Source organism: Podarcis liolepis (assembly GCF_965112155.1).
Source record: "Podarcis liolepis genome assembly, chromosome: 3".
NCBI lineage: Eukaryota > Metazoa > Chordata > Lepidosauria > Squamata > Lacertidae > Podarcis > Podarcis liolepis.
The window spans coordinates 54,456,561-54,482,179 of NC_139557.1; the positions used below are offsets into that span (position 1 = coordinate 54,456,561).

Below are 25,619 nucleotides of genomic sequence, written 5' to 3' on the forward strand. Positions count from 1 at the left end.
ACTGATTGGTTCAAAATTGGGAAAGGAGTACGGCAAGGCTGCATATTGTCTCCCTGCTTATTTAACTTATATGCAGAATTCATCATGCGAAAGGCTGGGCTGGATGAATCCCAAGCCGGAATTAAGATCGCTGGAAGAAATATCAACAACCTCAAATGACACAACCTTAATGGCAGAAAGTGAGGAGGAATTAAAGAACCTTTTAATGAGGGTGAAAGAGGAGAGCGCAAACTATGGTCTGAAGCTCAACATCAAAAAAACGAAGATCATGGCCACTGGTCCCATCACCTCCTGGCAAATAGAAGGGGAAGAAATGGAGGCAGTGAGAGATTTTACTTTCTTGGGCTCCATGATCACTGCAGATGGTGACAGCAGTCACGAAATTAAAAGACGCCTGCTCCTTGGGAGAAAGGCGATGGCAAACCTTGACAGCATCTTAAAAAGCAGAGACATCACTTTGCCAACAAAGGTCCGTATAGTTAAAGCCATGGTTTTCCCAGTAGTGATGTATGGAAGTGAGAGCTGGACCATCAAGAAGGCTGATCGCCAAAGAATTGATGCTTTTGAATTATGGTGCTGGAGGAGACTCTTGAGAGTCCCATGGACTGCAAGAAGATCAAATGCATCCATTCTTAAGGAAATTAGCCCTGAGTGCTCACTGGAAGGACAGATCATGAAGCTGAGGCTCCAAGACTTTGGCCACCTCATGAGAAGAGAAGACTCCCTGGAAAAGGCCCTGATGTTGGGAAAGATTGAGGGCACAAGGAGAAGGGGACGACAGAGGATGAGATGGTTGGACAGTGTTCTCGAAGCTACAAACACGAGTCTGACCAAACTGCGGGAGGCAGTGGAAGACAGAAGTGCCTGGTGTGCTCTGGTCCATGGGGTCACGAAGAGTTGGAAATGACTAAACGACTAAACAACAGCAACAACATTATATCTGAACTCTTATGAAGAAGATGGTGAAGTATATAGAAGACATGAAGATGATGCAGATGATCAGTCCATGGAATGTTGAATCTTGATTTGGTAAATACAAGTTTTATCAGTTTAGGGAATAAGCTGGTGTAAAGCAAGTTGGTGAAAGTTAAAGAGCCCCATGTTACACCACATCTAAACCCCATTCAGCAGTGGTGCTGCTACTGCTATGCGTAAGCCTGGCAGAGGGAAAACAAGCTTTTAAAACAATATTCTATGCCTGGTTGCCAAGTCATGCGACTGAAAAGCAGAGTGATTTGAGGCCTGTGCAGCAATTTGAACAGGGAAACTGGCAACATAAATAAATTTCAGGAGAGTTGTGACTCCTGCTCTCTCTCTTGTAAATTTTAAATAGATCTATATTAATATATCTATATGCTAAACAGGATGTTTCACAGGATGATGCCAGCTTTGCAACTGATGTTATAAACTTGCACATTGTTGTCAAACGCTGCTTCTAGTGCCAATGTGGAGTGTCACCCCATGATCTTTTGACTACTATGATGTATCAGGCAGGCTGTTTGACTTTTATTTTTAATTGCAAAACGGGGTTAGGGATTCAGCAAAATCTATGAAAATGTGACAAGTATTAGTTAATAGGTGCCCACCACAGCTGATTTCTCTCTTTTTCCACATGAACCATGCTGAAAGCTTGCAGAACTGCCTATTTTGGAGCTCACACAGGACAGAAAAAAATGGGCACGTTTTGAAGCCAGTGATGTTCCACTTAAAAGGTTTGCTTTGCCCCTACCTTTGAAGAAGTCAACTTTTGATGTTCTTATTCTTTACTTTCCTAAATATTTTTGTCAGTGCAGTGTGCCATCATACAGCCTATTTCACTGCTACAGCAGGTGCTTTTATGCTCACCGAGAGTTTCTCCACCCATAATATCTTCATTGTTCATTAAAGCAAAGGGAATTTTTCTCCGTTTACTATATATTGCATGTGGAGATTGGCATTTTCTAATGAAATGAATAACCTGGCTAGACCTGGGTCCAAATCCCCACACAGCTGTGAAGTTCACTAGACCTAATACCAATCAACCTCTTTCAGCTTGATCTACCTCACGTGGTTGTCCTGAAGATAAAATAGGGGTGCCATGTAATGCCAAACTTACTTGGAGGAAAAGTGGGACTAAAATGCAGAAAATTTCCCCTCTGAATCATGAATCTGTGAGCACAAATTGGTATAAATAGGTGTCTGGACTGAATGACTCACTGTTTCCTTTCCTTACAGCACACAATTTAAAACTATGATATAGCCAAGAAGTGTTAATGGAATTTTTTGCACAAGACAATTAAAAGTCTGCTACATTTTAAATGCAGCATCTTAATTAATCCACCCTGGTGACAAAGGAATATTCTACTTAAGAGCTCTTGAGCAAAACTCCTAATATAGATGTAAAACTCTGTTAAAACATTACTGAAGGTTTCACGTTTCATACTGAATTTGAGTCTCAAGGCTTCAAGTCATTGACATTTTGTTTGAGGTACCGTAAATTATTTAGATTGCTTAGGTGAGTTGATGAGAAGACATGTAGGGTTAAAAACAACAACCCTCAGTGTCATACATGCAGCCCATCTTTCTTTCTTATCGTTATTTTTTGCTGTACTTCCTGACATGACACATACTTTCCTGAATTGAACAGCCAAATTGCAGTGAATAATATGCATGTTCTCATTTCAGCTTTTCATTACAACCTTTCAAATATGTCATGCACTAGTAAAATGGTTGACAGAGCTTGTCTGCACAAGCAAAGGGGGAAATAATTGTGTTCTAATAACACAGTATTGAAACCTTATTGACTATTTACTTGTGTTTGTGCAGAGAATGAAAGGAAAACTTCACTCTTGATAGTAAACGCAGAACAACTTGTGAAAGTCACTTGGAAGATCTCCATATAATGCACAGACTGACCAGTATATTCAGGGTGGTGACTTCTGGAAATAGTAGCAGGAGATGAAGTGAGCAACTTTGTGCATTGGCCTCCCTCTCACACGTGGTAAGATCCCCCCACTTCCAACCAAAGATTCTTATGATTGGGACACTAGGAAAATGCAAATATTTCTTTAAAAGGTTTCTAACCCACCTTTCAGCGCACAGTAGCTGTGAAATCAGTGTCTAATTCTAGAATAGAACAACAACATATAGAATTGTGAATTTAAACATATACACCCATTAAAATAAACAGCCAAATTGATCCATAGTGTAGTTGTTAGTAAAACACAGCTTGAAGTAACAATGGTATTAAAGGTGTTTTTTTAAGCCCCAGTCACGGTGGAGCCACATGAATTTCGAAGGGGATTATATTCCATACATATGGGGACACCACTGATCAAGCCTGCCCCAGTAGCCTTCAACCAAGCATTTTTCAGCGATGGGCCAGAGAACATGTCCTCAAACATTGATCTTAATGCACAGGCAGCCTTGGGTGCATGCCAGCCCTCCAGATAGATGTGTCCCAAATCATTAGGGCCTTAAAGACTAAAACCGCTGCTTTAAATTGAGTCTCCAAGTGGTTTTCTGCAACAGTTGCAAGTGTCTATGGAATTTGTTTGAACAGTGAGATAAAGCTGATTAGCAGATTCCCTGTTTTATTATTTAGGCTTGTGTGCTGGAGAAATAATGCTTTAGGCTACAGTTTGTTGCTCAGGGGAGTGTAGTAGAACTAATTAAAACAATAGAAGGTTAAGGAAAACCCTACAGATATAATTAGATTGTTTTGCTGACACAAGGAAGTTATCTTCTCTTACTCAGATGACTACAGAAAAAGCATGAGATGTTTCTAACCTAAAACAAATACTCCGAGCCTTTCTGCACTGCTGTTACTTAAAATCACATATAGACTTCTGTATTAGCCATGAGCTAAAACCAGTTATTTAGCTGATTATTTACCCTAGATTTCCTGCTCTCCAGTTTTTCTCCTGCTTATAACAAGAGCAAAGAAAGGTACCATACTATTGGAGCTCCATGAAATTCTGCTTCATAAAATAAAGCAGAACAAAACCATGGCTTCCTTTGAGGATGTTAAATTTTTGTGAGGAAGAGATAAAGTAATCATAAAAACATGGCAGTGTGCCGCCTATGTCATTACTTAAAATTGCTAAATGCTTTGAGTGCAGGTCGTGAGCTGGGGGGCTTCCTTTAGGAGTGCTTGCCACAGTTTAGGCACCAGCTACTGATAGTGTGACCTGCTGTTTGTTTTCTTGTGTGACTTTAATTGTAATACACTGGTTCCTCACCCCTGATTTTATGCCATGCTTTGTTTTCAATTTTTATCAGTTGCTTGAAGTCTCCTTATGTGTCACACATGCAACTCATGGATTGAATAAATTAGTCATCATTATAAAAGATAACACACCTCATTTCTATCTGCTGTGTCTCAGACAGTGGTGGTGGAGGTGTGTGTGTGTGTGTGGTAAAACCCAAAGTTCCAAATTTGATGTGATTTTTTTGACCAGATAGAATGGGATGAGGCCATCTTTCTGCCGACAGCAGCTACATATCCAGCAAGAAGTAGGGATATGATTCAACTGGTTTCACTTACCCAATTTAGGTTCCCTGGACAGGCTTGGTTTGTTTTCAGGAGAACAGATTATTAGATACTATACCATTGGGCTTTGGACAACAAGGGAAGGAAAAATACTTCGAAATATTTTTCATTCACGTGCCTCTCTTACTAGTTCAAAATAACATTGACTTGCTTCAGTCAAGTATATTTTACATTTACCCTCTCCTCCACCTTTCATTATCCTATTTTCAGCACTGTTGTTGTTGTTTTAATTTATTACCTGCCTAAGGTCTGCTTATTCACCCTAAGGTCCCAGGTGGACTCAACAATTTAAAACACAACATTAAAAACAATAGAAAAAATAGATAGAATGCGTCTTCATTCTTTGCCACAATCAAATACGATCTCAAAAAAAATTATAATGTTTTCTGTCTTCCCTGTTCTTCTTAAATAATTTATCTTTCTTCCTTATAGGATACATGTTTTATTTACTTTTTTCACTAGAATATTTTTACTTCTCTTTCTATAATTTATATCATATACTCTCCTCTGCCTTCTATTATTCAGTATTGTAAATCATGGCTAGAATCCATTCCTAGAGAAGAAGCCTATTTGTCATTGTCTTACAGAGCCACTGCTGTGCTTTTTCCAGGTGGCTCCCATGCAACAAGCTTTCTAAACAACACACATACACACACAGAGACACACACACACACACAGAGAGAGAGAGAGAGAGAGAGAGAGTATCACTTTAAAAAATCCACACCTTTGTCATCTTGCACTGTGACTTGTGTTTAAAATGATGCTTTGTACTCTCTTGTTCTCTCCTCACTCCAATATATTAATGCTCATTAATTAATTTATATTTTTTATCCTGTCCTTCCCCCCAAATTTGCCTAGGAGTGCAAACACATCAGAGATCAAACAATACAATTTAAAAAAATATTTGACACATTACAAATCCATTAAAAACTTTATTTTAAATGGAAAAAACAAGTAAAACAATCACATACTCTAATAGCTAGTAATTTCAAGATTGCCAGAAATAGTATTGTTATCCAAACATTTAGGTGAAAATGAATGTTTTACAAGGTGGTTGTCACCGATGGAAGCAAAGGCACAGAAAAAGCTCAATATGGAGGCCAAGTGGCCGAAATATTGGGAAATTCTGGAACAAGAGGGAGATAGACTGAAATTGCAGAGTTTTGAGAAACTAAAAAACAAAGTGCGAGATTGGCTTCATTATTATCAGATAATGGAGGCATATAATTCGGACAAGAAAATTGGTCTCCAGGTGGAAAAATCAAAATTAGAAACAGAACTGTTAGAACTCAAAACTAAGATTTTGTCAAAGATGTATAACTTGCTGTTGAAATGGAATACTCAGGATGAAACAGTGAAATCTGCCATGATTAAATGGGCACAAGATGTTGGACATAACATAACGATGGCTGACTGGGAACAGTTATGGACCACAGGTATGAAGTTTACGGCATGTAATGCCTTAAGAGAGAATATTATGAAAATGGTATACAGGTGGTACATGACCCCAGTCAAGCTTGCAAAAATCTATCATTTGCCCGATAATAAATGTTGGAAATGTAAAGAAACTGAAGGTACATTCTTTCACCTTTGGTGGACGTGCCCAAGGATTAAGGCTTTCTGGGAGATGATATATAATGAATTGAAAAAGGTATTTAAATATGCCTTCTTGAAGAAACCAGAGGCCTTTCTCCTAGGCATAGTCGGCCAATTGGTGCCAAAGAAGGACAGAACTTTTTTTATGTATGCCACAACAGCAGCAAGAATACTCATTGCAAAGTATTGGAAGACACAAGATCTACCCACCCTGGAAGAATGGCAGATGAAGGTGATGGACCATATGGAACTGGCGGAAATGACTGGCAGAATCCCAGACCAGGGAGAAGAGTCGGTGGAAGAAGATTGGAAGAAATTTAAAGACTATCTACAGAAATATTGCAAAATTAATGAATGTTAGAATGATGTTGGATAGAAATTAAGTGGTTTTCAGCTGTAATACTATAAGGGAATATGAAAAATGGATTATTAATAGGTAAAAATTTAACGTTACAATATTTTAAGATTAAAGACTAGGATAAACAAAGAGGGTAAGGATTTGCTGAACCAACAAACTGAACTGGAATACAAAAAAGGGAGGCGTGAGGAGGTCCGGGAAACAAGCTAATGAAAAATAAGTAATGGAAAGAATGAGTTGTTTTTAACAATTTTTATTTTGTATTTTTGTATTTTTGTATTTTTATTTTGTAATACTTTGAAAATCTCAATAAATATCTTATAAAAAAAGAAAAAGAAAATGAATGTTTTAAATTCTTCCTGAAAGCCAATAATGTGAGAGGACATCCCTCATCAAGGAGGACATTCCACAAACAGGAAACCACCACCAATATGACAACCAATGGCAACCAGGCAGCACCCAGCTTCTTTGGCTATATGCTATATGAACCTTCACCAACCTGATGCTCTCTAGATGTTTTGTCCTACACCTTCTATCAGCCCCAGCTAGCACAGCTGACTGGAGTTGCAGATTGGTGAAGAGTGGGCTGAATCATCTAAACCAGATGATCCCATGGAAGCCTTGTGCAGCCTCTAGCATGTTCAAATCCTGAGAACTCATTATGAAAATGTATGGTTTAATGCAGTGAAACCCTAAAACATTTACGTCCACATTACAAATAAAAAAGGAAACATGAAAAAGGAAGGTATAATTTGCATGGAATTAGCACATTCAAATTTAGAAATCATCACTGTAATCTAAATGGAAATACAATACATCTCACCATAGTGGGGAGACTTAGCAGCAATTTGTCATGTGTTTACAGATGATGAACAACTTGAAGCCTTCTTCTCCCCCTTTTTATGGTTCTTCATATTTAAACTGGACAGGACAGCGCTTCCAATAGGAAACACCTGCAAATAGAGCAATGCCTTTGACAGCCATGAGGGGTCTCCTCTGTAATGTAGGATACATGGTCACAGCTGTTCTGGAGAAAATTTGTATCTGGCCCTGTATTGCCCCCAGAGTCTCGGAGACATATTTTTCACCCTTTTTTACCTGATCCCTTTTTACTGGAAATCCCTGGGATGAAACTGGGACATTTTACATGCAAAGCATCAGTTTTACCATTGTGCTGCAGTTTCTCCCCATTGTAATTTGTAATGTCAAAATTCCTAATATTGAATGCCACACAAAACACCTCCATTCCTCCTATGTGTTTGCATTAACTGTTTTCGAAGACGGAGAAACAGCCTGTGTGCATTTTACTTCCATAATTCACAACGTGCCTGCATTATCCTCAATTGGTCTCCTGCCCCTGTATGATGAATGCTGTCTTCATGCCAAAGGAAGCAATGTCTTATCGTTCCTATTGTTTCTGTCTCTGCTTACTATTTCATTGCTCCTATTTAGCTTTTGGGTTCAAGACAAATAGTACTTTGATGGTGGTGGGACTATGATAAAGACAACAACAACTAATGGTGCAGCTGCTAAGTGTACTGAACCAAATGAGCCTATAGTTCATTAAGAACTATGCCATATAAAATGGCTTTTCACCTTATCATATGAAAATGTTTATAGTACACTATTTTTCCAACAGAAGTAAAAAGAGGAAAGTAGAGGAGGAAACAGTATTTCCAAACTTTTTTTTTGTTGCAAACCAAAACTGGGTAATAACCAGTTCTAAAATGACCCTCAGCACACAAAACTTATTTTCCACATATATTTTGAAGACTAGATATGAAATTCATGAGCAATCCTTTTAAATTGAGCAAACAGCAAAAGCAAAAGAGAAATCCATGTAATTTCAGTAGATTTTATGTTATATATTCAGAAAACAGTAATCCTATTGCAAAACAGATATTTTAATGATTGTAAAATAACATAAAATGGCTAGGGCCACTGTGACATCAAATTCTAGAGCTCATTCTGTTTTGAAGTAACCACTTTCATGGACTTTATCTTTTTCCAATTATACATTGTAATTAGTATTTTGCATTTGTCTCCATGATTTAAGATGTTAAATAATGTATAGGTTCAACAGAGTTCTATGATGAAGGACAAGTATTTGAGTGAGCATGTAACCTGACCCCAAGCCACTTTCCAGCACTTTGTCATTAGTACAGGAAAGGTTGGGTAGGTTACAGTGATGCATGAGCTTTCACGTCCTGCAGCTCAGTTGAGTTCTACAGTTTCCATTAGGAACAAATAGATATCCTTTGATAGCTCGCAAAATAGGTGGGCTACAATCCAAAAACCACTTGGATGGATAAAAGGTAATACACAAGAGAGAGAGCAAGAGCGAGAACGAGAGCTTTCTAATTAACAGAGTTTGGCTCTGTGATTGGGGGTTTGTGGAGGTAGCTGTGTGTATGTGGCCTGATTAACTAGGACTGAAGTTTTGATTGAGCTAGGATTTTAATCAGTTAATCAGTTTGATTAATTGTATAATCTTGCAGCCCTCCAGATTTTAGCTGGGCAGATTCTTATGGCCATCACCAGTAAACTATATAAGGTTATAATGCTCTTTTAAAAACTGTGACTAATTAAAAACAACACCCAAACATTAAAAATGCCCATTCTTAACAATTCAAGGGTGTATATATATCTATGCTCATCTTTAACTCCAAGCTGCAGCTGAGAACACTCCCCTAACAAGGAAAGTGTGGTGGGGCAGAGGAGCATCACATGTCAACATCATGTGCTGGTGGCCACAGGCAGTGCAAGGCAGCTGCCTCCACTATCATACTTTTGTGTTGTACATTATGGCCTATTAGCATGCTGAATGTGTGACTTATGCAGTCTCTACTTTCCCACCTAAGCCCCAGGCAGGCAGGCACGCTCTTAGAAAGAGAGGCAGATCTAGCACAGAAAGTACTCATCATAATGCCGAACAAAAGGTTACACACACTTTTCTAAGGTTAGTAGGTTAGTTAATAGCACCTAGAACACACTTCATTCTTTATACAAGGCCAGAGAATCACATTAATGCATTGATTTGCATTAACTCATTTTAGCCTTGCAAACAATTACACAATGCTATGGGTAAATTTCTCCAACTACTTTATAAGTAGTTTTCACTACTTAGTCTTTTCACAGAGAAATCACTATATTATTCCCACACTCCACTGAGAGGCTATGAAAGGTAAGACCCACGATTATGCTTATGTGGAGTACATGGGGAGTCCAGGATCACAAGAGAGGGACACACAGTCCTTTTCATACGGCATCTTCTTATTTACCATGTGTCTAGTTGCAGATGGGGTGTTGGGGGGGGGTAGTATGTCTGGTGGGCGACACATGATCCTTCTGGGGCAGTTTGTCCACCTTTGGTTTCCATCCTGCACTCAGCTCTCACCTGTGACTCCTGTCAGCACTGACAGCAGCCACACCCCACAAAATGACTTCTGTTGGCTGTATAAACCATGTGAGGGTAGCCAATGGATCTCAAACCCTCAATGTTCTCCTGCATTATCTCCTGTTTATCAAGATGCCCTTTTCAAGTTGTACTGTATATCAAACATTTTCTGCTTTGGGTGTTTCATTACCTAGTTGTATGAAATGTTTTCAAAACCAAAAGAAAAAGAAAAAAAGGATGCCAAACTGTTGCATAAGTATTTAGAAGACTGGATACTTTGTCCTAAAAGCATATTTCCTAAAAATATATTTCCTGTTAAACTTATTCCTGTTAAACATATTGCCCCTCAGAGTTTCAAAGTGCAGAAGTTCAACTCAAGGCAGCATTTGTGAAATATCAATAGAAGAATCTGTCTTTACTTTACAACATCAGCACATTCCATTATTTATTTATATTAAAAATAACAACTACATTGCAAGCAAAGCATATTTGCCTTTGAATTTTCCATACCGATTCTTTCAGCTTTTACACTTAATTCAATATATTATATATCGACCCCCTTAATCAGTAAGTTGGGGGGGGGGAATCCTGCAACCAACAAAATAAATGAATTATTTTGAGGCAAAGTGGCCTCAGGAAAACTTTAAGTAATGTATGTTGCTTTCAGTTTCAAAATGTCTTTTATGCCAAGTAAGACACCAGACTTTTGCTTTGTGAAATTACTTAATATCTTTCAAAATTCTAGCCTTTCCTTTTAATCACAGACATACATATTTTTCTCTGACTCACTGTTTCCAAGCCTATTTTTTTTAATTGCTGTTGTTTATTGTTTAGTCGTATCCGACTCTTCATGACCCCGTGGACCAGAGCATGCCAGGCACTCCTTCCTGTCTTCCACTGCCTCCCGCAGTTTGGTCAAACTCATGTTGGTAGCTCTTTGATCCAGTGGATGCTTCAGTGAATGGAAATGGGGTGGAGGAACCTGTCTTGCCCCTGCATCCCCTCCCTTCATCCGCATCACCTCATATGATGCTCCAAAGTGTCCCCAGACCATATAGAGTAGATCAGGAAAGGGGCACAGAGGTCTGTAGGGGAAAGGGAAAAACAGCAAAAAATCTCCCCCACTCCATTTTTCAGTCATGGAAATCTCTGCTGGAGCCCACTGCCAGCAGAAGGATGCAACTGGAAATAGCCTGTGACCCTCCATTAAAAGTTAAATATCTTCTAACTAGCAGCTGTTTTCATCAAGGCAGAGAGATGTAGTAGAAACTATTTTGTTGCTGGTAAGCTTGCTAATTACTTTGTTTGAAAGGTTAGGAATGGTTGTTTTATACATGAATGCCAGTACTGTAGTTCCAAAAGTTATCTTTTAAAATACTGAACTGTTTCCAGATCATTTTGCACAAGGGAATTAAAGATTCCCTGCTCCCATCAAAGCGGCAGACCTAATTGTCACGAGGCCCAGAGAAATTAACTTAACCGGGAAACTAAACTAAAACACATTTCAGTACTTCTCTCAGGAAGAGCATTTGCTCGATATATGGTATATCGGGATTTTTATCTAATCTCTAAATATGGTTTTTCACCATTTTGTATTTGCCCCATTTCTTGTTTTTGTATTGGATCTAATAATTAGCAATGATCCAAAGAATATGTCTTTAAAGAAGTATTTAATGAATTAGAATAAGAGTGTGGGTAGGAATAAGCTTATTGATTGAATATTTAAAGAAAAAGTTATATGAAATGTTTTAAGGTATGTTTACATATTTAATTTATTTGTGTGTGTGCAACTTATATATTGATTTATTTAATGTAAGATTAGGTAGCAAAAATGGGGTTGGTGTGAAATTTCAAGTTGGGTGCACAATACACCTTAAAATACCCACCTTAAAATACCTACAAGAAAACCGTGAATACCTTTCATTTTTGGAATCTGGAATTCTGGATTTCTTTTAGGCTTTAGTAATGATTTGGAAACATGGAACAATATGGTGATCCCATGTGTAGGGATTTAGCAGTATGAAGATTTGCTACCACGATTGCTTTGGGCAATCATCAATTTCACTAATGAAACCAAATTCAGAACCATGTGCATGGCTTTGATTTTTAGTTATTTATTTAATGCTAAGTAAAAGGTAAAAAGGTAAAGGACCCCTGGACAGTTAAGTCCAGTCAAAGGCGACTATGGTGTGTGGCACTCATCTCGTTTTCAGGCTGTCTGCAGACAGCTTTCCAGGTCATGTGACCAGCATGACTAAACCACTTCTGGCACAACAGAACACCATGATAGAAACCAGAGCGCATGGAAACACCGTTTACCTTCCCACCACAGTGGTACCTATTTATCTACTTGCACTGGTGTGCTTTTGAACTGCTAGCAGGAGCTGGGAAAGAGCAACGGGAGCTCACCACTGACCTTTTGATCGGCAAGCCCAAGAAGCTCAGTGGTTTAGACCACAGCACCACCCATGTCCTAATGCTAAGTAATGCTAAGTAATGGCCATAGGAGACCTCTTGATATAGAATAGCCCAATATTATTTCAAAGGGTGTGCACTTTATTCTAAAAAGAAAGATAGTTTTGGGTGGACTTATTCCCCCATAAAGTCAGAAAAGTAAATTTGACTCAACAAGCAAGCTTTTTCTTTTTTCTTCTTTGCTAGTGAAATAATACATTTCTAGAATCCAGCTCAACTGGAGAAGTGGAAATGGTAGAGTTCCTAATTGATTGAGGTAGCATTAGGGATGATGCAATAATTGCTTTAATTAGCTCCTATTAAACTGGTCTGTAAGTTGATAGTCTGCTTCCATCTGAACAGCTTCACAGCTGTGCTCTGTCAATACATCAGCTCATTTTAATCTCTTTGCTTCTCCTCTCCTTTTTGAACTCTGGTGTTTTCTCACTTCATTTCAGTGATTAGTTATGTATCCCCAAACTATATACTAATCAATTTCAGTCTGATTAAAGCCTAAATGTTGCTTCAAGGTGAAGTACACAAGCTTTTAAGTGATACAAAACTCTTGATTGGGAGGAAGCATATGTGCTTACTTTGCATATAGTAAAGCTGGCCATTTGTATTTATCTGCCAAACAGTGAATAAAAAATTACCATACTTCAGCTTCACACCTGATAAGAAATCCAAGGAATCTAATGGTAAGACAGTGACAACTGGCTTACCAAATACCGTATTTTTCGCCCCATAGGGCGCACTGGCTCATAGGGTGCACCTAGTTTTTTTGGGGGGAAATAAAGAAAAAAAATTATTTCCCCCTCAGGCACGGGGCTGGGGCGGGGGGAAGCCCGAGCTTCCCCCGACTCCAGCCCCCAGAACAGGCTGCTCTCCGCAAGCCGTGGGAGCCCTCCCATGGCTTGCGGAGAGCTACCCGAAGCCCGGGCGCGACTGCTCAGCACGCCCGGGCTTCGGGATAGAGGCCCTCCAAAGCAGGTCAGGGGATAGCGGGATGGCGGCGCTCCGCCTCCCCACTGTCCCCCGAGCTTGTGGGGCTGGCGATGGGCTTCGGGGTGCAGGCAGCTCTCCGCAAGCTGTGAGAGAGCTGCGCAAAGTCGCGCAGCTCTCCCACGGCTTGCGGGCAGTTTCCTGAAGCCTGGAGAGTGAGAGGGGTCGGTGCGCACCAACCCCTCTCGCTCTCCAGGCTTCAGCAAAAGCCTGCATTCGCCCCATAGGACGCACACACATTTCCCCTTCATTTTTGGAGGGGGAAGAGTGCGTCCTATAGGGCGAAAAATACGGTAGTTACAGGCACACTATCCTAAATTACCGGTTTGTAATTGTTGTCTTTTATTTGCCTTTGATACCAGGGGTAGCAAATTTCCTTTAGTCCAAGGGCCACATTCCCATTTGGACAACCTTCTAAGGGTGATAAGACAGTGCCAGTGCCAGAGGCAGAAGTGAGTAGAGCTACAGATGTGCCTCTGACATTTGTCCAATAGGCTACATGCCAGCCTTGCGAAAGTCAAGCGTTTCCATATATATTCATAAACACATTTCTCCATCCTCTAGCCAGGCAAGCAAGAGGCATTATCATAGTTCAGTGATACACTGAATGACTCAGTGAAGGTGCAGAACTGGGCTGGTGAGCAGACCTTTCTGGGGGAAAGCCCAGGACCCACTGGCAGAGGAACGGGGGGGGGGCGAATTACCCCTGGCAACATTGGGGAAGGGGGTACCATTGCGGCTGCCCCCACACGCTGCGCATCCCTCCACCATGCTGGGTGCCACGCCTGCAGAACACATGCCACACCCCCAGACGCACGCCACGCCCCCACAGGTGGCACACCATGCTCCCGGGATGCACGCTACACCCCTGTGTGCGACGTGCCACGCTTCCCGTCCCCCAGGATGAGCGTCAGCCACGCCCCTGCCTGCTCTCTGCCCCCAGTGCTGGAGCATGCGGCTTCGCCACTGCCTGGACCTCAAGGTACTGGAGAGAAGTACCTGGAGGACTTTGTTTGGCCTCCTGCTCGAGGTTTCCCACCCCTGTTTTATCACACAAATTCATGCAGATTGAAATATAATTTGCGGGAGATATATACTTTTTAAAGACTTGTCTAGTGACCAGGGTGTGTTTAGCCCCAGCTGGGATAGCTCATTCCATAGAGCGTGAGACTCTTAATCTCCGGGTCATGGGTTCAAGCCCTGCATTGGCCAAAAGATTCCTGCATCGCAGGGGGTGGCCCCTTTCAAATCTACAGTTCTACTTGTGACAATAAATAAATCCAGTTTTCTATCTGTTGTGAAAGTACTATTTTCCTTAACTGTCATCACAGTGAGAGAGCCAGAGAAACTCAAGAAACTCCCCCCACCCCAAGTCACAAAATTCATTATGCAAGAAAATATTTGTAGTAATCTCAAATAGCTGACAGCTTAATCACATGTTTCCTTTCAGGAGAACCAAAAATGGCACCCCTCCAATACTCAAATATTCCCAAAGGCATGTAAAATATGCTACTATTTTAATCCAGAAAACTATGCTAGTTTCTTTTTGGATATTCCTGTTTGACGCTTCAGAAGGAGCATTCAGAAAAAGCAATTATTATTATTATTATTATTATTATTATTATTATTATTATTATTATTACATTGCCACTAGGTAATGTGTAATCCAAGTAAAGCTCCGGTTCTCTAAAAGAAAATACAAACTTTTTTTGAACGTTTATTTGGCAAATAAGAAGAATACACTCTAGTTAGTTGATGTTGTTTTCTAAAGTATAAAACTATACAATACAATAAACTCAAACTTTCAATTCACATTTAAAGCAGGTATCAGGCACATTTAACTAACCACTGAAAGGTGAGAGTTAGTTAGTTATTAGGGCTAACCAAAAAGTCACAAAAATGTGGCAGAAATTTAGCTCCTGCTTTGGGTAACACCCTGCTTGATGAATAATTTCAGAGAATGGAAATAATAAAAAAATGTTACTTTTAAATAGCAGGGTTTTTTTTTTTTACTTTTCAAACTGAATTGAAATCTGAAGCTTTTATGATTCAAGGGCTTGAATGCATGATGCATAAAATAGTGGCTCCTATTATCTGGGAAGAGGTAGTTGCTCTGGTTACATAACTTGAGAATGCAAGTTTCAAAGTCAAATGGATGTCTCTATTTTAGTTTTACATAATAGACACATCCACCGTGATATACTTGTACAATGTGCTATAATATGATACGCCTTCTTCCTAGATGTGTCAGATATCTTCTTGCAATATTTCGTTCCTCCTAAAGAAGGAGGTTGTCCAGCAAGTGTGAGAAGAGATCAATACTATTTGATTGTTTTCCTCTTTAGGGTACTAATACATCCGAGTGTTTCACAACATGCTGTCTAAACCCAGCAAAAACAAACATGCCAGCAGGATAATTAATTTAATGAGGTTATCTCACCAGTAGTTGCCCTTCTTTTGGCAGCACTCACACTTAGACACAGTCCATGAAAAGGACTGCGGCTGCAGATACCCTCAGTGAAAACCTTTTTATATTTGCCAAACAATATACTATGTTTTAATGAGAAGTATAAAACAATGGTTTTTAAAATAAATATAAAATAACATTTTATTTCTCCTGATAAATAAAAACAATTATCTTTCTTACAGGGAGACTTGTTTCTAAGCAAATGCTGGGTGTCACACTGGCAGATTACTGCAAATTTAATATGATAGAATATAAGTAATGGAATGAATAAATAAAATGAACACCTTGTTGGAATAGGCTGTGTGTGCTTCTATCACTTTTCAGTTTGAACTTTACTTTGCATGAAGTAAATATATACTTTATATACTCTGTGTGGGGGGAGGGTCTGCAGTCCTCTGTACACTTACCTGAGTTCAGGTGGGATTTGCGCTACATGAAATAGAAAGTGAAATGGTAGCATATTCCTATAGATAACACTGCTGCTGCACTAGTAGAAATTACCACCATATCTGATGCATTGCTCAACCAAGAAAAAAGGAAATTACACAGTATGGAGAATATAAAAAGTGGTGTAAAAAGTACAGACAGAGCTCTAGAATCCCTGGAAGTACCATCATGGCCCACTATTCAGGGGCGGTGCCAGTGGTCAAGAGCTGAGCCAATAGATACTGTAACTGGTATAGGATTGCACCCTGATATTGATTAGCAGCAACTGTAGCAGGGATTAATGTTGTTATATGCATATTTAATCTTCTGGGATTCATTCCAAAGCCTTACTTCTCCTTGGACTTTGAAAAATAACAGCAAGGCCTCATTGGCATTAACCTGCAACTTATTTTTTGTAACAGAGACCAGTTTCCCACAGGAAACTGCAAGGCACTGCTGGGCAGCTCAGAATAAATTATTATAACATTTATATAAATCCCTGGCATAATATATATATATATATATATCCCAAGTCTTCAAATAAGTCTTGATTCTTCAGAAAGGATACACACAAACCTTAATAAATAAATAAATCTATAGCTCTTTTTAAACTCCATACATTTTTGTGCTGCTGTGTTAGCTGTCAAAGCCATTACTACTAAAGAGAGGGTATTTTTTGTGACCTAAAGTGACTTAGAACTAAAGGCTAAAGAGGTCTGCTTTATTCTGATGAATTTAAAGGCCACCTATGACACTCAGGGTGAATTATATCTTATTCCTCTTTTTTAATTCATATGAAAATAGCATTATTATTATTACTATCATCATCATCATCATCATCATTATCATTATCATTATCGCAATCATCATAAATTTATGTTGCTGTTAGAGTTTATTTACCCGAATTTGGAGATTATGTATTTTAACATATCCGTTAAAGTAGTTTTTAATATATGCATGCTGGTCTCCATATATGATGCAAAGCTGTAAATCCTCATAACTCTATTTCATTCTTCACCAATGACAGCCGTGAAGTCAGATTGTAATTCTTGCACTGTGAAGCATCTATATACAAGTACTTGCTTGGCAAATGGAGTAATGCAAGGCATGCATTTTCTTCCCCTTTAAGTTTTTTTTTTTTAATTCAAGGGTAAATGTCAAAACAATGCTGTAAAACCAATTAAGAAGAAAGAAAACAAGATTAGAGGTGCTACTTGAATTATTTATTGTTGTGCACTGTTGCCAAGTCTTTAAATAAGTAGTTAATAGACCTTACAGTAACTCTCTTTGCAATACAGTAATTTATTTAATGCACTTTTCAGCAATGCACAAGCATTAATCTGAAAGACTCCATGTTGATCTGTACTGTACCTTTCTACAGAACAGTAACAATATACACAAGGAATCTTCAGCAGAAGGGCAGAAGACCACATTTACCTGAACACTCTTGCAGTGGTACTATTCAACTACACAGCTTTGGTTACTGTGTAAGCAGCAGGTAATGAAAAATCATTGACCACCAATGCTGACTTTCGTAGATTTGCTCAGTGTCATTAAAGAAATAAGCTACTGACTGCTATAATTTCAAGCATTTTTCCAAACTGGGTATAGTTATCAATACTGTTCAGAATATGATAGCTCCCGTTGCTTGGTCCCAGCTCCTGCCAACCTAGCAGTTCAAAAGCACATCAAAAGTGCAAGTAGATAAATAGGTACAGCTCTGGGGCACGAAGGTAAATGGTGTTTCTGTGCGCCACTCTGGTTTCACCAGAAGCAGCTTCATCATGCTGGCCACATGACCCGGAAAAACAAACACCGGCTCCCTCAGCTAGTAAAACGAGATGAGCGCCGCAACCCCAGAGTCGTTCGCAACTGGACTTAACTGTCAGGGGTCCTTTACCTTTACCTTTTAACCTGATCAGAGTAAATACCCTAATTTCTCAATACTGTCCAGTAGCCTGTTAGAGACCAACTAAGGTGCTACTGGACAATTTTTTAATTTTTTAATTTATTTCGACTGCGTCAGACCAACATGGCTACCTACCTGAATTCTCAATAATGATTTTCCTTCTGAATTTTTAAGATAGTGGTAGAAAATATTTAGCTCATATTCCATAAAAAGTCTTGCAAGGTCACCTTACCCCATATATACCCACTCATCCACTTCAATCTGTGGAACCAGCAGTGTTGCAGGTGTTGCATAAAGTTGACATGTACTGTACTGCAACCTTGTTTTCACCTTACCGCTGATTTCAATTATTTTGGAAGAGTCATATATATGCCTAATATAGTCCACCAAAGGAAGCACGTTTGAAGGAGCTTGTATAAGGCAACATTATGGGATGGGTGTTTCCAGCTACCCTGCCCTTTGCCCTTGGAAGCCTTATAAGAAGCTGATTCAGGAGAGGAACGGTGAGGAGCATTATGGGAAGGCTGTTTCTAGGACTAAGGTGAAACTGTGAAACTCCCTTGTTACTTTTGATATTGGATCCTGCTTGTTGTTTAAGCAATCTTCTTATATTTATAGTATCGAAATGTATTTTTCTATGTTACTATATTTGCTATTGTTTTGCTTTGTTATTATGAAATCGTTACTATGTCATTTTTTGTTGTGGTACATTGAGACTGTTTCTGTAGTTTGTTTGAAATGCATCTCTGGTTTTTTTGTAAGCCGCTTTTGAGCATGATTTTTGTGTGTGTGTGAAAAAGCAGAATGCATATAAAATGAATGAACGAATTTACTCTTTCTGCATCAGGTGCTTAAAATATTGAGGTATTGGAACATGAACAATGCTTTTAAACAACAAAGAATAAATAGATCTACTGAAAACCAGAATTTTTGTTTTATCTGCTACTATAGGATCCAATCAATTGTGCTGGAGTAGAGCTAGCCTTGGGAGAAAACTAAGTTATTTGTCATATATTCAAATAACACATTTGTAATGTTTTAGCTACAGGAGAAGTGCTTTTTAAGTGCTTATGTGATGATGGCATTGTGTGACAGAAGATGCATAAAGCTGGCTGCTGGCCAGTGACTAGGAACTGGCAAGCCTTGCCCATGCTAAAGTGTCCCAAGCATGTAGGCCCCCCATTCGGGTCTGTGAACTTGCCATTAGTGAGTTAAATTAGAAACAACTACAGCATTTTTGCTCAAGGAAAGGATATTAAGAAATAATAGAAAGAAATATGCATGTTTAATATTCTGGGCTTCATTCCAAAGTCTTACTTCTCTTTGTGCCTCTTTGAAAAATAACATCGAGGCCTCACTAGCATTAACCTGTAACTTTTTGTAATAGATACCATTTCCCCACAGGAAGCTGTCTTTCTGAAATAATACCAAATACTAACTTTCGTAATAATTGTTCTAATTAAAAAACAATGTAGGAGACTGCTGGGCAGCGGAGGCTGTCTAAGGTGTCCCTATGCAACAACAGGAGCTTGTATCTGAATGACTGATCTGCTCCAGAAAGCACATAATAATTTTGATGGAGGACTGACATGTCCACAAACCTAGTATTAATATCAATTATACTGAAGATTCTCTATGCCCTTGAGTGCACAGTTATTTTTGGGTGTTGGAACTGTTATGTATGCAGGTGTTTAAGGCCGAAGCAATGCAGGCCAAGGCCTTCAGGCCTCCTGGAGCTCAGGAGCTTCATCTGCATAACAAAAGATAGAGAGGATCCTAAAACCCTCCAATGACATTGTTATTAGCTAGAAGACAGCCAATCCCTGCTGAGGGCCAACGTTGTGATTCACAAATTGCAAACTTTCACAGGCGGTGTGTGTGTTTTGCCTGGGCTGGCTTAAGGTATTTATACTGAGCCAAGTGTCCCTGTTTGTCATTCTTGTTCTTCCTGGTGTTCCAATAAATCTTTTTTTGAGCTGAATCTCAGTCTTGGGTCATGCCTGAACCTACTTACACTTCAGGAACCACTTATTGATTCCTGTTCTTCTGCATAATCCCTGTTTTACCAAGTATCAATGGAAACAAAGGTTAGGGAATGCATATCAGGTTCTAGGCTGGAACTTCAATTATTTCTGACCCTTTAGGTACTATTGCTTATAGTAGGACTGAACATACAGATTAACTGCAGTCTGTGTTTCTTTCAGCATAAACAGTGAGGAAAATTCTATTACTAACATTAAAATGATTATGCATCTAAGACTCAAGCAGTCCATTGAAATAAAACAAACGTCTCAAGAAAAAATTTCCACCCTTGACCTTAAATTAAAAATGGACAGACAAATATTTTGTTTACTCTGGCAATGTTCCAGGTTCTAAATTAATGTTGAAAACACAATTCAGAATTTAAGAACATAACAAGAGCCCTGCTGGATCAGACCAAAGGATAATCTCCTCCAGCATTCTTTTCTCACAGTGGATAACCAGATGCCTGTGTGAAGCCCACAAGCAGAATGTCAGCAAAACAGCATTCTCCTCACTTGTGCTCCTAGCTGCTGGTTTTAACAGGCACCCTCAGCAACAGATACTCTGACACTAGAGGTAATATAGCCAACATGGCTAGTAGCCAGTGATAGTCTTAACCTCCATATAGTGGTATAATGCCATTTTAAAACCATCCACATTTTTAACCATTGCTATATCTGGTAAGAGTGGTAACTATGCTCTGTTTGTCTAGGTGCACAAGTAACAGTAAGGCTTACAAGGACCACATAAAGAAACCTTGGCTGTAGGTCGTGGTTAAGGAAATAGGAGTTTAACAGTGAGGCTGCATTCAAGTATCACACTAAGCGAAACCTTGGCGTGGGTGCCATGTTACACTGAACTCGAAGAACCAAGGAGGACCAAATTGGCTGTGATTTCCCAGGAGCACACACGTTCATGCATTTGCACTAAACTGTGGTTTGGCTTAGTGTTATGTGCAAATGTAGCCTTTCTGGGTCCTGAATGTTCTAATATTCAGTTTCATTGGATGGCCCTGGTATCTAGCATTATGAGAGAGGAAGAAAAACTGGTCTCTGTCCACTTTTTCCACATTGCATATCTCATCTGCGAGACTCAACATTTTTAGCAAGCGGTAGCTACTAACTCATTGCTTAGCCAAAAAGTCCCAGGCTCGGAAGGAACATGGTCTTAAGGCACCACTTACACCAATGATGTCACCATTCCCCTATCCAAGTTATTGTCAACATTTGAAAGTTCTTAGGTCTTTAGTATATAGAAATAAATAATGTTTGACAATGGTGCTGGAGGATTCATAAATATAAAATTACGTGTTACAGTATTAAAAATAGAGTTCACTTTTCTAAAAAAAGTATATATTACCCAATTGTAAGACGATAAATGTGCCATTCTCTCTAATGCTTCAACATTACAGCTCTATCTCTTAAAAAGCTGACATGGAAAATAGCAGCGTAATAAACCAATTCATCATAATGCGCAAAAGAAAGCATTGGAATAAATTGTAATAACCTTTCAAAAACTAGCAGCTTTTAAAAGTATTAATTTCTACTCCAGATAATTGGAAAGGACACCTGGGCGGTCAGGCAATATTTTTCATGGGATTGTCCTGTCAGGAACTCAGATTGTCTTTGGAGTCAGGAACAATCGTTTAGCGCTAAATGACAGTGAATCTTGCAAATGGGTATTCCTAGATGGTATTGCCATAAATTACAAAACTGAACTCCCCTCAAGGTCAGCCATAAAAGAGGGCAGGTATCAAATGGCATTCTTGGAGCTCTGAAGTAGTCTTCAAGCTTCATACAAACGGACGCCGGTTGTGTTCCTGCCATAAAAATCAACTTAATGGACTGACAGCACATATTATCATCAAAGCTTTATAAATTTCCTATATAGATCTACAAAATGCAATGAGGACCGTGTTTGAAATGGAAAGAGCTGTGGTTTCTGCTTATGCTAACTGTAAACATTGTTACTTAATTCTGAAGTGCTGACACCTTGAATTTGAGACTACAGTGCATTTTGCATTGAAAGCAAGCAACGCTTCGGTGCAGTTCAAAATAATCATACTAACAACACAATGGCTATTTTTTATTTCCCTTTCCCCTTTTTATAACATCTTTTGATATTTTGTAAGAAAGAGGTTGTACCAATGAACTATATTCCCATTTAAATATTAGTACTGTAAACAGGAGATCAAAATTCAAAGAGCAGCTTCTGAATTTTTTAGATGTTCTTTCTCTAGTAGTCTGAGACAGTCACTGAATGGAAATAAACAAAACCAATTCAAGGTTTCTTCAGAATGCATAGGAAGGTTCCCATGGAAAAGCAAGTGTGATTCCTCCTTATGCTGTGTCACCACAAGGTGCAGGTATTATCTCTTCTACCGCTGCATAGGCATTGACCAGACAGGTAATGTGACCAGAATATGCAGTGAACTAACCATGAAATCAGTCTGCACACACTGACTCCAAAAGTAGAACAGCATGTATTATTTTTCTGGTCTTTTTTCTGTACTCTTTTTAAATTGGACACATATACATATGTACACACACACACACACACACAGAGAGAGAGAGAGAGAGAGAGAGAGAGAGATGTAACATTACATTTTCTCATTTAAATCTTATAATCATAATCTGTTTTCCTTTAAAAAAAAATCCAGCTTCTTAAATTGTTGCACCTGAGTAAAGGTTGATTTGAGGGAGGGGAAGGCTGCTGTTGAACGAGTTCCCAAAACCTTTGGGTGTAATACATTGTAGTGCTGAGTCTCTCATTCCCCCAGTGCAAGGATTTTTCTTACCACAATGGAACAGTCTCCCTGTCTCCTCTCCCTCTCCCTGTTCTTTAGAGCTGATTTGAGGAGGGTGCAGGGTGCATGCTGGGTGAGAAGGTGGGGAAGGCCCCATTGCAGAAGTGGAAATCATTTTATTGGCGGGGTATGGTAGCTGAATACCACTCACGCCTCTTCTTTTTTGCTAGTATTATATGGAGGCCACCATCCAAAGCTTTACTGGCAGTTTCTTAGCTATGTTTATTATTCCACTTTGTGCAGACCAGTGGCCAGTGTCATATCAGACCCTGGAGTCTCAAATTTCATTGGCACCCTTGTGAGACGGCCAAAGTTGGTGCCGACCACCTCTTGCACTCCTTTCTAAATCATAGGCATGGCATCCCCTGGGGCGCCTGCAGGGCTCCGATCCTAGCGTTACCAAATTAGTTGTGCTCCCCTAAATCTGCCTCTGATCATATCTTGAACATGTGGTTAGGGAGTGCTTGGTGCTCTGATTCAGAGCTCCAGTTATCTGTTACACAGTAGTCCTAGAAATGCCCTTAGCCTATGGCCCAACCCACAGCAGACCATGCTTCAGAAGTGACAAGCCTCTCTTCTGCACTCTCCTTCCAAACTCAGTAGACTAATTCAGATGATATTTACTGACTGATCCAGTGCAGTGAGGCCACACCTCTGCATGTCTGGAGTTGGCCTACATGTAAAATATCAAGAAAAATATTTGAAGAATCAGTTGACTGACTGAGCCTAAACTGAGGAAATGGTACACATAGGCTGACTTCAGACATTCCATTTCTATGGGGAAGGCAGAAATGGGACCAGTGTGTGCCATGGCCAGGGGAGACAACCATGGAGGTTTTTGTCACCATATTCTTGTTGGTCTTAATTTGTCAGGTGCATGAAGGTACATGCATGAGCACAGAGGTGAAATGGTTGTGAGCAGTGGCAATGGAAAGCAGTAGAAGTTCTATGCTGAGTTTAAATATGAGTGACTCATGCACAACAGTAGTCACTGGTGATAATACTATCCCTGCTATGCTGATTTAAACACACACAGAGAGAAAATTATGGCTAAAATCACACAAAAATGCTTTAATAATCACGTGGGAATCTTCAGTTAATTATAACCATGTTTCAGTTAATTAGTGCCACCCTCAAGTGGTTCATTTTCCAGTTTAAATATCACCACACACTCCTTTAGCTAATGCAGAAGGGACCCTCGCCTCTCCTGAATACTGGTCCATACTGTCCTGTTACTAGACTGTGATGAAATCCCATGATAAGGCATGTAACCTTGCCTTTCTACATTACCAACCCACCTGTACCTCTGCCTCTAGTAGCACAAAACGATTGCCTTATCTATAAGGCAAGCATTCGTGTCAATTTCAGCATTGCAATGCATTCTAAATTTCTTTTATAAAATGAAAACATTACTGTTTACTCCATTGGCCTTTTAAATACACATCTTTCATGTGAATCCCCTCTCCTGTCACTGCTTTGAGACCCTCCTGCTCTCTTTCAGACTCCTAGGATTTGCTGACAATGGTATTCACTGGCACACTCTCTCTCTCGCTCTCGCTCTTCCTTCCCAGCAAAGAATTTTCAAATGCTGCTTGTGACACACAGCCTGATCCCATGCATTTTTATGAGCAAATATGTGCCACTCAGTTCAGTGGAGCTTTCTCCCAAATAAATGTATATGATTGTAGCTTTAGTTGTTTACAGTTCTGTAGATGAATGCTGGGCTCTTGTGGACTAGAAGGTCCTTTTGGTCCCTTTGAACTCTACAATTCTACGATTTTATGATTCTGTGACTTGCAGTTCTTGTCCCCTGCCCCATTCCTTTGGCTACAGAATTCCCTTTCACTCCCTGAAGGAATTCCTTTATTTTAACATCAGATTCTGACATCTAGATACACAAAGGATCCCTCCCCTTAATGCTCAGAGACTCTACCCCAGGATGCACAAAGTGGTGGTTTGTAGCTGAATGGTGCTAAGTTTCACACACTGATGAAAATTTACCAGCCGTAGTTTGACTATAGTCCTCTGCTTTGTGTATCTGTTTAAGAAAACCTCTTCACCATACCTCTTCATCTCCTTCCTGGAGGGACATAGGGGGAAAAGGAGACAGATACTCACATCCTCTCTTAGTGAGCTTCCTTTTCCATGCTATAACTCAGAATTAGGTCAACCAGCCTGTTTCCAAAATACCACACTGATTTCTGAACAATTTTACAGTGATGTTGCCTGAGTGTCTCTGCACAGGTATTCTGAAGGGGAAGAAAGAAAATAATAGAATGATCTGCTGTTGGACATTATTTTTAGCTTTTAAATAAATCTGTCATGCCATTTGAAGCTCAGCCTAATGACAATAATTATATGGGCTCTGAAGAAATCCGATTAGGTGAGCTAGGAAACCCATAGCAACTATTGTCGCTCATTTTCTTGTATGACAGGGTTGTCATTCTGGTAATTGCTGGAGCATATGCTTGATGACTGCTTGAACTTAGAACCTTTTTCTTTGAAAAAGATCTGCAAAGTTGGAAGCTGACTGAAAGTCACAGCTAACATATTGAATCTGATAGCACTGTGGTACATCAGAAGGCCTATATTAACATTGCTATAAAAAAAAACCTACGCAGTTCAGCTGTTGACATGTATGGAAAGGAGAT

The 25,619-nt window shown here is 39.5% G+C and overlaps 2 protein-coding genes and 1 long non-coding RNA gene across 14 annotated transcripts in view; 2 read left to right on the forward strand and 1 right to left on the reverse strand.

Moving 5' to 3' along the window:
* Positions 1 to 25,619, forward strand: part of LOC310704457 (uncharacterized protein) — a 146,307-nt gene that overhangs the window by 56,855 nt on the left and 63,833 nt on the right. For 2 of the 5 annotated variants that reach the window (XM_083497953.1, XM_083497951.1), the window contains 3 exons: positions 1,630 to 1,712; positions 2,806 to 2,980; positions 9,624 to 9,669. In XM_083497953.1, the coding sequence (XP_083354079.1) occupies positions 9,663 to 9,669 (7 nt within the window). In that variant the 5' untranslated portion in view covers positions 1,630 to 1,712; positions 2,806 to 2,980; positions 9,624 to 9,662. Of the gene's footprint in view, positions 1 to 952; positions 1,713 to 2,805; positions 2,981 to 9,623; positions 9,670 to 25,619 lie in introns of those variants that run through there. The other 3 variants (XM_083497950.1, XM_083497949.1, XM_083497952.1) reach the window with 3 other exon arrangements.
* The window catches only part of HS3ST5 (heparan sulfate-glucosamine 3-sulfotransferase 5), a 147,970-nt gene that overhangs the window by 33,169 nt on the left and 89,182 nt on the right, over positions 1 to 25,619 (reverse strand). The window lies entirely within an intron of this gene.
* On the forward strand, positions 12,104 to 16,174 carry LOC310704487. Its single transcript, XR_014524814.1, has 3 exons — positions 12,104 to 12,216; positions 13,701 to 13,790; positions 15,581 to 16,174. It is a non-coding gene; the product is annotated as an uncharacterized lncRNA (long non-coding RNA).